This window comes from Chroicocephalus ridibundus, chromosome 1 (assembly GCF_963924245.1).
Source record: "Chroicocephalus ridibundus chromosome 1, bChrRid1.1, whole genome shotgun sequence".
Taxonomy (NCBI): Eukaryota; Metazoa; Chordata; class Aves; order Charadriiformes; family Laridae; genus Chroicocephalus; species Chroicocephalus ridibundus.
Window position 1 is genome coordinate 100,006,073 of NC_086284.1, and position 12,778 is coordinate 100,018,850.

General features: G+C 40.4%; 1 protein-coding gene across 3 annotated transcripts in view; it reads right to left on the reverse strand.

The window, feature by feature from the left end:
• Positions 1 to 12,778, reverse strand: part of BACE2 (beta-secretase 2) — a 49,705-nt gene that overhangs the window by 13,889 nt on the left and 23,038 nt on the right. For 2 of the 3 annotated variants that reach the window (XM_063345236.1, XM_063345252.1), the window contains exons 2-5: positions 12,408 to 12,496; positions 4,869 to 5,085; positions 3,164 to 3,292; positions 1,835 to 1,969 (exon numbers count right to left, since the gene is read on the reverse strand). In XM_063345236.1, coding sequence (XP_063201306.1) covers positions 1,835 to 1,969; positions 3,164 to 3,292; positions 4,869 to 5,085; positions 12,408 to 12,496 — 570 coding nt within the window. The remainder of the gene's footprint in view (positions 1 to 1,834; positions 1,970 to 3,163; positions 3,293 to 4,868; positions 5,086 to 12,407; positions 12,497 to 12,778) is intronic. The other variant, XM_063345243.1, reaches the window with a different exon arrangement.

Sequence of the window (12,778 nt, forward strand, 5' to 3'; positions counted from 1 at the left end):
CCGCTAACATAAAACCATGCAAAATGCCTGGGGTAGCAGGACCACTCGGCCAGTGACTAAGCACCTGGATTTTCATGCTGTGTACAGTGTACTCTCAATGGGCAGGAGCTTCGTGCCTTCTTAGTCTTCCCCGTTAATATTTAACAGAGCACCCTAAGCACTGCCAGCAGCTCAGCACCGCTCTCAGCCCTGGTCTGCCAGGCTCAAGGCCACAGCTGCAGTGCAAGGTTGGACACATTCCCGGCATTGAGGCGAGGGGACTACTTTTCCCTTCCAAGGAAAGGATTAGTCTCTGGTGACGGTTATAAAAAATGTTCCATTTCCTAGAAAACAACTAAGAGGAGAGAGGGCACATAGTTCATCGTCCTGGATGGTGAATTATGCATCCTCTGCAAGCCCCTAACTAGCCAAACTTTAATCGTAGTAGCCCTAATTTACTATTCCTCCCCTAAATTTTTGTGGGAAGATCTCCTTTGATCAAGAAAGGAAGGATGCCTTCTGTACCAGCGAGTAGCATGCTGTGCTAATACACACAACGTTAAAGCAAACCCCGGCTCAGAAAAGAGCGACAATAACAGGAAACTTTCGTAACACCGCTAGGTTTTAAAGTGAGTTGTTTTCTGGAAACAGCATGTATTAAGCCATTATTACAAAGGCTCCTCTTCAAAAACATGTTGATTGTTTTTTAAAGCGAGAAAGAAAAGCAACACAAACATTCATGTTAAAGGACCAGCAGTTTTGCCTTCCTAACAATGTAACAGAGAGACATTTAAATAGACCTTGTTTTGCTTATTAAGTTGAAAGATGACATGACTCATTTTAAATATTTTATATGGTAATATGATTTACATATTTTGTACAGAAATATAACATTTATGCACACGTAAAATTTTTATAATGAATTTCGCTTAATTGTATGACCTATAAAAACTTCAGAATTATCATGTCCTAATGATTTCCAACTAAGAGAACAAGCATAAGATAAAATTAAGATGTCTAATGAAAACAGGGCATGAAAATTATAGAACTAAAGTCAAAACATGAATAGCAAAAAGCTACAGTAAGAAACAAATGAAACACATACATACACACGTATCCTCCAGAAAAAAATGAAACAGCTTTGGAATAAAAATGGCAACAACACAGTCTCATTAGACTGATCCAGAGATAGCAGAACATTATTCCTAACAAAAGCAGAAAACATATTCATCAGGAATAACAACTGGCAAGGTTGAAGCAAGCAACAGTGGATTACAAGAATGAAAAAAAAGAAGTAAAGGGATAAGATACTTTGGGAAGCCTCCCACGATGACACCTGCCCACTGCCATCATGAATTTCATGCTTAGACATCTCCACAGAGGTCTGTCCAAAACCTTCCCTTGTCTTTGACCGAAATTGTCTTAAAACCCTTTGGTTTGATTTCACTGTGTAACAGAAAACCATAACCTGTAGTTGTTTAAAGACTTGTCTCCTTGAATCTTCAGTGTTTATACACCTCTGGTGCAACTGAAACTAGTCGGGAGGCTGAGCCCCTCCAAACCACATCAGCCGTATTTTCAGTGGACTGTTCACTTAATAGTTGTAGCTTAGTCCCTAATTTATTCAAAATACTAGCAATGATTTTAAAGTCCTCTTTGAAGCAATTTCAGCATGCTTGATGTACATGCTACATTTCACATGGCTTGTTGCTTTCTTTGTAAAGTTACCATGCAACCTTAATTCTTGGAGAAAACCACAAAACAGATCTGCATGTGAAGACAAAACTGATCAATTAAGCATTTTTCTTAACCAAACTTGGGTTTTATATAGACAGAAACACATTATCGCAAATACCTCTCTGCAGTCCAATTCAAGGTTCTGTCCTCCAACCTCCAGTTTGAGAATTTCAACCTGGTAATACCACTCCTCTTTGACAGGTGTGTACCAAATATCACCCTTGTACAGACTTGGCTCAATTCCACCCAGAACCTGAGGGAAAACAGAAAGGAATTCACACACTTTAAAATCCCACATGCTTAGTTTGGGGCAAGTACAGGAAAAAAGAGAAATATTTAATTGTGATGCACAGGGCATCCAAATTTTAATTTAGCACCATTTGTAAGGATTTTACTGGCAAGTTCTCTGCCAATAATAAAGCAGTATGAAACATCTAGACATTAAGGAGATTGTGCTTCAGCCAACCAGAAGTCCCATATTGGGCCAAATTAACAGCATCCTCATCTACAAGCTGATTCTCTTATGAAAGCTCAAAAAGTTTAAAAAGCTTAAAATCAAAACAGTGGTTTAATCTAGGCAACGCTTAAAAATGGGACAGAATATTAAATGTGCACATCATAAATTCACTTTATCAGATCAGAAAAACCTTAATACTGCTCAAGAATATTTCATATTTTTTTTACACACATCGAAAATGCGATATGACCATCCTATCATTGCTATCACTATTAGCTTCCATCAAAACTTACACTGAAGCTGACTGGGAGCATACTAGACCATCAGACTTCGAACTGAACTAACATAAGCGAGTTCTCTCTTGGGCTTCGTCTGTGTCAAGTGTGTTAACATTTACAGTATGTGAATTCACAGCAAAATAACTATTTGTGATCAGCTTCTGAGCTGATATGCTTATTTCAGCATAATGTGGGAACAGTCATTCCAACTCCTGATTCGAGATAAATAATGGCCAATTCTTGGTCCCACTAAAACTGATGGAAAGTCTTTCCAGACTAACAAGCGGAAGATCTGGACTTCAGACTTTTTCCTTTAATATGTTGTTTACACAAAAGGAAAAGAGCCTTGATTCCTCTCCCCCTTTTCACATCATGTAAAAAAAAATACGGTAGCATTTTGATTGGCAGCTGAGTAAGGGACTACTCAGTTTGGGAAAGGTTTTGCCCTGAGGAAACACAACATTTACGTTTTTCTTTATTAAAATTAAACTTGAAATGCAGAAGATTACTCAAACTTGAGAGAGAAGAAAAGAATGGAGGATGAAAATAAATAGACACTTGAGTTTTGCCTAAATGCTTAAATTTTCCTTAAAAAAATATAAAACATTTCACATATTTAAACACTGAATTTGGAAGAAGTAGGATAGTCATAGAAAAGAGGGAGAGAGATTAACAAAGATACATCTTCCCTCTCAGATTGACAGATACCCACAAGACTACCTCCGTTGGTACCACTTCCAGAAACAGGCAGTCCAGCACCACACATCTGCAAGGAGAAAATGTTGGGGATCTTTGCCTGCCTCACAAGAGAATCAAAGAACGTCTCCACAGAACTTGAAGGCTTGAAGGTGTTGAAAAACAAAACAAAAGAATTGCAGAAGTATTCATTAAAAAGTTTCTTTGCAGAAATGAGCCAATCATTCAAACAAGACCACTTTTCATGAGTAAATTGAATTTCTGACAACCAGGTGATGAAAATTCTAGATATAATAAGTCATTAAAAAAACCAACATCTGTCATTTTTCTGTTTCTGTTGTTTTTAAAAACATTTTTACTCTTGACCACTGTCACAGAAATCCCTAAAGCACGAGAGTATTTTTCAGTTGCAGTTTTCAAACTCAAATGCTAGTTTCAGTTTCAGGCAGAAACTCTCACCAATGCTGTCTCTTTGGAAAAGGCTTTGGGTAATTAGAACAGTCAAATGCAACTTGTCCTTCCCACCCTTCTACAGTTAAAAGGCAGAATTTTAAAGTGAGGATTTTCAGTTTTTAAACACAGTTTAATTCTAATGAACTTTTAATTCAAGGGCCCTTATTTCCTCTCCTTTCTTTTAAAGAACTTCATATCCAAGCACACTCAGTTCAACTGATTACTGGCCAACAGGTTCTTTCCTACACTGCATCTCATGCTTGTCTTTGCAGTTATTAGAGCATTGCAATTTCATTGTAATTCAGATTTCCGTGCAAGTACATCTCATGACAGGCAGAGACCCTGGCTAGCTTGCGGGGTGCCAAGTGCTCTTACTAGACAAAGCACAGAGCAGCCTCAGAAGCCAACGACACTTAAGTCTTTGGAAGAAGGAAAAAATAAATGCCCTGAATGCACTATTTGCCCAAACCAGAGTTTGACAAGCGGCTCTTCTCTGTCTATCTGTCGACAGTGTATGACAGCAAGGACAACAAAAGTCAATACAGTGATCACACAACTCTTGAATAAAGCATTTTAATTACAGAGTAGGCAGGCTGTACTGAATCGTTTGTTCTAATGGGATATATCTCAGTTTGTGAATTTCTCAGATGGTTATGTGTAGGTTGAAAACTATGACTATGTAGTAGGCCAATCATGTTTTCAGTTTTAGGTTATAAGGCTATAAGTTATAACCTTAGACTATAAATTTTAGGGTTTAATTTAAACTTCTGCCTGAATTTCCTACTTCCATAAGAACAGGATGTGCTTGGTTGCATGTTTATAAAAACACTGTAGCTAATATTTGTTCTGAAATTATCGATATATGCCCTCCATCTCAACTTTTACTTGATGAATGGAGAATGTCTTAGAATTAACTGCCAAGAGTTTTGCCAAGTAAGTTCATCAGTCCATTGACAAGTCTTGAGGGAGATCATCACCACCTTCATAAATGCCCTTCACACGCGTACCGGAAGCCTTTGCTCCCATCCTCTGGTACTACAAACTCTGTAAAAGCTTATTCTTTCCAGAGGAACTAAAATCGAAGCCTTCATCACTAGAAAAGCCTAAATCCTCATATGGGACTGTGGTACCATCACAACCTAGTTTATTCTTTCTGGAACTTAACAAACACAGAGGATCCATAGGAAAGAGTGGGTGGAAGGGAGGAGTCTAATGCTGACAGATCATCTGCCCTCTTTATTTCTACAGCTGGGGAAAGGGTGACTTACCTTGGCTAAGGCATCGTAGGCAAGACCAAGAATCCCATGCCATTTAACCCCTGGTAAGAAGAAATTCTCCGATTCAAGAATGGTAGCAATGTTGATCGTGTAGCTGCCATCAATTCCTTTTGGGATAGTAATGACATCTGTACCCAGCACTCCAGTCCAGCTTCCTTGACTGTACTTAACTGTGACATCAATCCCTTGAGATTTGTATGTACTTGACCTTTAAAAGGAAAAGATACACTTATGCATGAGCTGTTCATTTACAATGCAAGACAACTGAATATATTCAATCTTAATTTTTCCCAGAGAGGAAAAAAAGTGAAGTCTGCAAAGTTGATCCCATATACTCACAGAAGAAGGGGGATGGATTGCAAAAGTAGTAAAAAAAAAAAAGGTGGTCTTAAAAAAATATTGAGGCCCTGTTTTCATCCTGAAGCCATCAGTGACTCAAATCTTTACAATGTGTCTGGGTTTTTTTGTGTGTTTTGGTTGTTGTTGTTGTTGTTTTTAATCTAAGGTATTATGCTATCTAGCGCAATATGTCCCTGACTCAGACTGGTCCACCACAATAGGAGCAGTGCTTTTTAACTGGAGACAGCACATATTAAGTGGCACTAGGAAACAAAAAGCTTCTGAATTCAAATCTAAAATTGAAATGCCAGGCTAGCTGAAGAGCTATAGATTAATACCTCATTAATATTATTAAAAATCCATTTGGGGTAAATTGGAATATTATTGTGAGTATCAGCGGTAAGACACTGTTTTTCTAAATCTGCAGTTTGGTCTATCTATCAGGAAGTAAGCAGATTAGATTTGGATATTATTAACAAATGATCCACTGACTTGGAGGAAAGGAAGGAGTTCCTTCTAGACCAGGGCAGCAAAGGCAACAGAACAGTTAAGTACAGCAAGCAAACAAAGGCAAAGAATCTTGTTTAGAAGGCTTATCATAAACATGAGAAAAAACATCAATAGATTTTTTTTCTTTTTAAAATCCTGTAGTATCAACATAGTAATCATCTTCCACCCTTGTCACTAGATTCCTTACAATCTATTTTGGTCCCATTCCTTGGCATGCAGCTTCCCCTTCTGAAGAGGCAGATAACCATCCTCAGTTCATCCAAACAGACTTTTAGTTTGACAGTGGTTTTAAAAGTAAATAATAAAAAAAAAAAGTGTAAAATAATTTCATAGCACCACCTTTACATGTTCAAGGCCAGGCTGGATGGGGCTTTGAGCAGCCTGGTCTAGTGGGAGTGTCCCTGCCCACGGCAGGGGGGTTGGATAATCTTTAAGGTCCCTTCCAACCCAAACCATTCTATGATTCTATGTGTGTAAAACAACAGAAAATGCAGGTGATTTATCAAGTACGGTCAGTTTTATGAAAGCAGCTTTAATCTAACAGCTGGTTTGACTAGAAACAGCCACATGAGGTGGCTTCACAGCCCCCTGTACCTGAGCTCGACAGAATGAAGCTGGTGCTTGTTATGGGGAACAACCTTCAGATCGCAATGCAGAAAACTCCAATCCATTGAAGCAGATGCTTTACCTAGAGGGACAATTTGGCCATATGGACCATGCAACTGATCCTCTTCCTAGCTAAGGGAGGGTAAGGAGCAGTAAGAGGCCAGGCTCTAACCCTAAGCAGTTACTGATACTCCCAGCAGCTAACCCTTTCAGGGTCTTCACAGTCCAGTAGCTTGTAACATCCAAGACAGCAGAAATAAATGAAGTAACAGGCCCCAGAGATTATAATTCAAAATCACGAATTCCAGAAATACTGTTACTACCTGTATCTGGTTACTGCTACTGCTACTGCTGTTTTACCTTTCTGCATAATTCTGCATTTGTGTGATGCTTAGACAAAGGGACGCCTCTGCTCAGGCAGGGTCTTCAGAGCACTGCTGTGATACTGCCAGTAAATTTTATAAATCAAAATAGAGTCTGAATAATTAGCGACTTAAGAAAAACTGGGGGGGCGGCCGGGGAGGGGGGGGACAGGAAAAGGAAGGGAAAATACAGGGCTCTTCATGTAGAAAAGTGTCTGGCTGTGCAACAGAAGAGGAAACATCTGAAATCAGAGAGAAAAGTGAGTGCTGGGAGAATAAAGCAAAGCAAATCTGCAAATACAGACTCTGCATGACTAGCAACAGCAGCAGCACATAGCTCTTCCGTAAGCAGTAACAGCCTGATGGATTGAGCTGTGGACCAGGACGCAGAAAGACTTGGTTCATTTTCCAGCACTGCTGGTCAGCTTTCCTGTGGAAAGGCAGGGCAAGTCAGTTCCTCGCTCTCTGTGCCTCAGCTTCCCCACTTGTAGAAATGGGTATGAGGATACTCATCTCATTTGTAAAGCGCACAAATGTTGTGTTGAAGAGAAGGCCTTATCATTTCTTTCATGCAATACCTAGCGTGGGAAGGGATCTCGCATGATCCTTGTGGCAGTAAATTGTATTCTGCTCTGCAAAACTACTTCCTGCTCTATCTTCTTGACTGTAATCAGTCCGTGTTTTTCCACCTCACCGATTCAAAGGAAGAAAACTTCTTTAGAGGTGAAAACTAGAGACTTGTTCTAATTCACTGGCTGAGTGTTTTAAACAAACACACAGCACACAAAAATCCAAACAAGCTGTTGTGGCTATGATGAGAAAATAAGAAATTAAACTTTTCTGGCAGGACAGAGCATATCTCCACCAGAGGCAAGGAAAATGGTCTCCTAGATTATGGTGCTGTAGTGCCACTACTCCCTTCCCCCTCTCATTTCTGGTTACTATCTTCTCTCCAAAACATTCAAGACAAAGGTGGTCCTCAAACCTCAGCTTAGAAAACCAGCAACAGGTTCATTTTCTTATGCAAAATTACTCCTCATTACCAGCCTACAGCACTGAACAAAACATTGACAAAATATTGTGCTCAACACAGTAACAGCAAATCCACTGCACAGAAAACACTGCTTAACACCGACCTCGCCAAACACATGCAATTCCTGCTTAATTCCATGGTCTCACAGATCACTTGCCACTCTGCAACAAACCAGGCCTTCAGATTTTCCTACTTTCCTAAGCATCAAATCAATGCCTCTATCAACAGCAGTGGCAAAGAAGGGACAGAAAATAGCAATAGACAAAAAAATCTGAACAGAAGTTTTGATCCCTTCTCTAGTGAAGGTGGATGGCACAAGATAAGTGATTCAGGGCCAATGGCTTTAAGAAAAAGCAAACACAAAAACCCAACAATCAACCTAGTTGTTTAAAGACTACTCCACAACATAAATTACTGATGTTTAACCAAGAAGCCCCATCTAATTTGCAGGGGGTTCTGGAACAAATTTATAATTTCCCTCAAACCATGAACTGTACAGTGCACACAACCAAACTTGCAGAATCATACAGCAAAGCAGCAGTTTACTTTTTCTTGCTAGTATATAACTTATTGTATTACCTCAATTTATTGCCCATAATTTTCTTACCTCCCTATCTCTTGGAATGAGCATCTCTTGAGCAGTTTGCTCTTGAAACTTTAGATGGTGAGGCAGTAATACTCAAACTGAAATAAAACTGAGTACTGTTGCTGAATACTGACAGCTCTGAGTATGTCACTCCTTCACATACCGCTACAGAGCCATCACGGATAATTTAGTTTCAAGTGTAAAAATCCCTTTATACATCTGTTTAAGTAGTTCTTTTATCATAAGTAGCGTATTCAACAAAAACTACTTGTTATTTTGAACAGCATGAGAAACAAATGCTGTGATTTCTTTTCAGTTCAGGACAAATTATGCCATTTCCCCAAACTTTATACAACATGGTGACTTATACAGCATGATCACCACAGCAGACTCAGAACTTTTCACAGCAAAGTTTTGTCGGAGCCGCTCAAAAGCCCAAGTTGTGAAAGAGTTCATGATAACAGCTTTATTCATTTTGTACAGAAAGACCCAGATAATTAAACAGTAGAATTATACGACACGGATTACATGACACACAACGTCATTTAACAAGCTAGTTCTAAAATTGCTCAAGGAGGGCTCTTCCTGAGCAACACACCCTCTGGGTCCCTTGAAACAAAGAGAATGCCTCTCCTATGGACCCTCCTCAATTTCAGTCAAAAAACAATCATGCATTTAATTTCAGATTTTGATCATTTGAATAGCATTAAACTAAGCGCGTGGCAATCAGGAAATTCAGACCCATCGCTCTCTTTCTCCAACACAATATTAATATTCTAATAAGCACGCATCTGTAACTCAGTCCCATTAACTTAACAAATTACTAATCCTTCCTTCCCCTCGCCTTCAATTTGCCGTTTATGACTTTGATATGGAAGCACTTAGTGACAATATAGGGAAAAACTGCAGGAATGATTACCAGATGAGAGAAAACCTCTTTATCTAATTTTGAAGTGTTCCACATAGTGTAGAAGAAAAGTGCCCACAGGTCATTTTTCTCATTTACACATGGGTGTCTCATTACACATGTCTTAGGTAATTTTGCAGATCTGGCTGATGTGATATCAAGGCCCCTGTCTACCATCTATGCAAAATCACAACAATCAGGGAAGGTAACCTTACTGCTGGGAAAAGGCTATCGTAAGGCCAGGCTCAAAAAGAGACGAGCAGCAGGGCCCAAGGGTCCAAGGCCACTGGGGCTTCACCTCAAGTCAGGAAAAGTCTCAGAGAACAACCTGCTGGAATCTGTTCCCGAGCACATGAAGGACAAGAACGTAATCATGGATACTCAACGAGGAATTTCATAGGCATATCATACCTGAGCAAGCTCGTTGGCTTGTACAACAAGGTGACCAGCTAAGCAGATGAGCAAAGTGCAGTAGCTGTAGCACATCTTGACTTCAGTCAGGTTTTTGACACCATATCCAATGGCATTCCCATTTGGAAGCTGAGGATGTAGGGCTGAACAAACAGACCACCATGTGGGTTGAAGATGGGCTAGGCCACTGAGCCCAAAGGACAGTGACCATGAACAAACAGACCAACATGTGGGTTGCAGATGGGCTAGGCCACTGAGCCCAAAGGACAGTGACCATTTGTTCAATATCAGGCTCGTAACAAGCATAGTGCCACAGGTTGTGAGTGGAGGAAAAATTGTTCAACATCTTCATCAAGAACCTACACAATGGACAGACTGCACCCTTAGGTGATTTGCATGGGATACTACATTAAGGGGAGTAGTTGATATGCTGAATGTGAGAGCTTGAATTCAAAGGAACCTTGAAAAACGGGAAGATTGAGCCAACAGAAACTTCCTGGCATTCAACAAGGAGAAGGACAAAGGTTTGTAGCTGAGAGGAAACAACTCCATGCATCAGGACAGACTGGGAAGCAACTGAAAAGGACTCAAAAGGATTTTGAGTGACAGTGGACACTAGGCTGAATAAGAGCCATCACCATACTTGCCCTGTGCATACAGCAAACTCCACACCAGGCCACACTTGGAAGGCCATGGACATGTATCCAAGGAATGCTCTCACTCTCTGGTCAGCACTGGTGAGACCACACCTGGAATAGACTGTGTCCAGCTGTGGAACCCAGTTCAACAGGGATCTGGAGAAAGAAAAGAGGGGCTGGCAGAAGGCTACCAGACAGGTAAAGAATCATGGACCTGTGATGGGAAGTTGAGGGGAGCTGGTCTTCAGTTTTGCAGACAAGAGGCTAAGGGGAGATCTCACAGCAGCTTACAGCAACTCGAAAGACAGTTACAAAGATGACATAGCCAAACCTTTCCCCGCAGTGCCAGATACTAACATAAGGGGCAACAGCCACGAGTTGCATTCTGTGAGGTTCAGGTTGGACATTAGGAAATATTTCCTCCACAGAAGAGTGTGGTACAGCACTGAAACATGCTGCCCAGAGAGAGTACGGATTCTCCATTCTCAGAAGTTTACAGGAGAACTTGGTCGGACTCAGCCATGGCTGACCTGATCTGATGACAGCCCTGCCTCATTTGGGATATGTACTAAGTGACCTACAGAGGTGTCTTGCAAACAAAATTTTTGAAACATCCGATTTCACTGTGACCAGCATCCCTCCCAGGTGACATTTATTTAAATGTATTTAAAGTATTTTAAATGGAAGAAGCATGGTGGGGCCAGGTTCAAGCATGCTAATGGTTGCACTTTATTCTGAGCATATTGCAGTCCTCCATCAATCCAACCCAAACCAGAAATTGCTATTGCAGTTGCTCTGGACTGGAATGACTTGAGTTTGAATCATTTTACAAAGCAGCCTTAACTCTTCAGGGCCTAAACTTCAAGGTTTTATTATTAACTTTATATCAAAGTTCTCAAAACTGTATGCTGAGAACACTGATAACAGACTGTAACCTTCAAGCGATTTCACAGCCTTTCTCAACACAGAACCTCTGCCGTTGTTGCTGTTTCTAATGGTTTACGGTTCTTATGAGAGAAGCCTTGCCCTTCCAGATAAAATAACATCACTTAAGAGAAAAGTGATAAGGAATGCTTGTACTTTTAATTCCTTGCAATTAAGTTTTCTCTAGCCACTACCTATGGAAGGGGATGTAAGGCATGTAAGACTCTGCAGTAGTGCAGAAACGGCTTTCAAGTGCAAATTCTGGACTTTCCAGACCTGTGTCATATCAGAGTGAGATGTGAAATATCTCTGTTAACATCTGAATATGTGACAGAAGGTAAGGCTACTCTAGTAAACAGCATGGAAATACAAGCTTTCCCTCCATTAGAAGTGCATCTTATTGGAAAAAAAAGTGCAAACCCCCCATGTTAAAATACATAAAGAGGTAACGAGAATGGTGATATTCTAGAGCCTCCCAGTCCCTCTAAGCATTTTTATCCATATGCTTCAGCTAAAGATAGACATTGTGTTTTAGAGAAGTTTACCTGAAATAATTGAATCTAGAAAAGGGCAGAAAGGAAGGAAGAAAAGAGGGAGAGTGATTCGGAAAGACAAAGCCATGCTTGGCTGTAACTAATGTCAGGTCATGCTAAACACAGCAAAGTTAGTGCATAACAAGCACTAAGGCCACCGAGTCGTATCTTATAAACAACCAGATTCAGCAGGGTCTGTCCATATCACCAACTGATCACAGCCCTTGCCCAAACCAAACAACAAATTAGTTTTTGACTAATTTTGGTTTTGGATGAAATGTCAAGTAACAGACACAATTAGTGGGTTTTAATTTTTGTTTTTAAACAAAAGGAAAGTATATTTAAACTTTTAATTCCTTCCAAGACTATTTGGATAAGAAATTGTCTGAAATTGGTGTGATTTTGCAAACGATTTTTACCCTGTAATCTTCTTCCCTTTTCTCCAGCTCTAATCAGCGCTGTGCTCAGAGCTCAGTTGCGCTGCCATCAGTAGGACTGTTCATGGTGTCAGGCAGGACCTTGCATCAGGCAAAACCAATCTTCCCATTCAGGGAACAAACATCCCACTTGCATGGGATGTCACAGGAGTCCCACGAGCTGCCTTATCATTCCCTTTTGTGTGGAGAAGCCCGAATCTAAAAGACATCCTAACCCATCACGGTGTGCGGAACAGGTACTTACAGCTCGGTATTGAAGTAGGAGGTGACATCAGGATCAGGCACACCTGCTACAGCAAAATTACTGCTCCCAGTGTCAACCAGAATATTTAACTGCCGAAACAGAAGAAAGGAGAGGTGGTTTTCACATCCAACTAAACAAACAAACAAAAAAATCATTCAAGTTTTTGTCTAAACTACCTCCAATTTTAAAATGATGATGAAGGTTGCCCTGCAAAATAAATATAAAGTGCCACTTTGGGGAAAGTGTCATGCTGCTGCAGCCCCTTCAAAACAGCTGACCGTGCTGACGTGCTTTAAAATAGTCATGTTCCTGGAAGGGGGAAAACCTGCCAAGCCCGCATTCGCACAGGAGATGAATTCACGACCATCTCA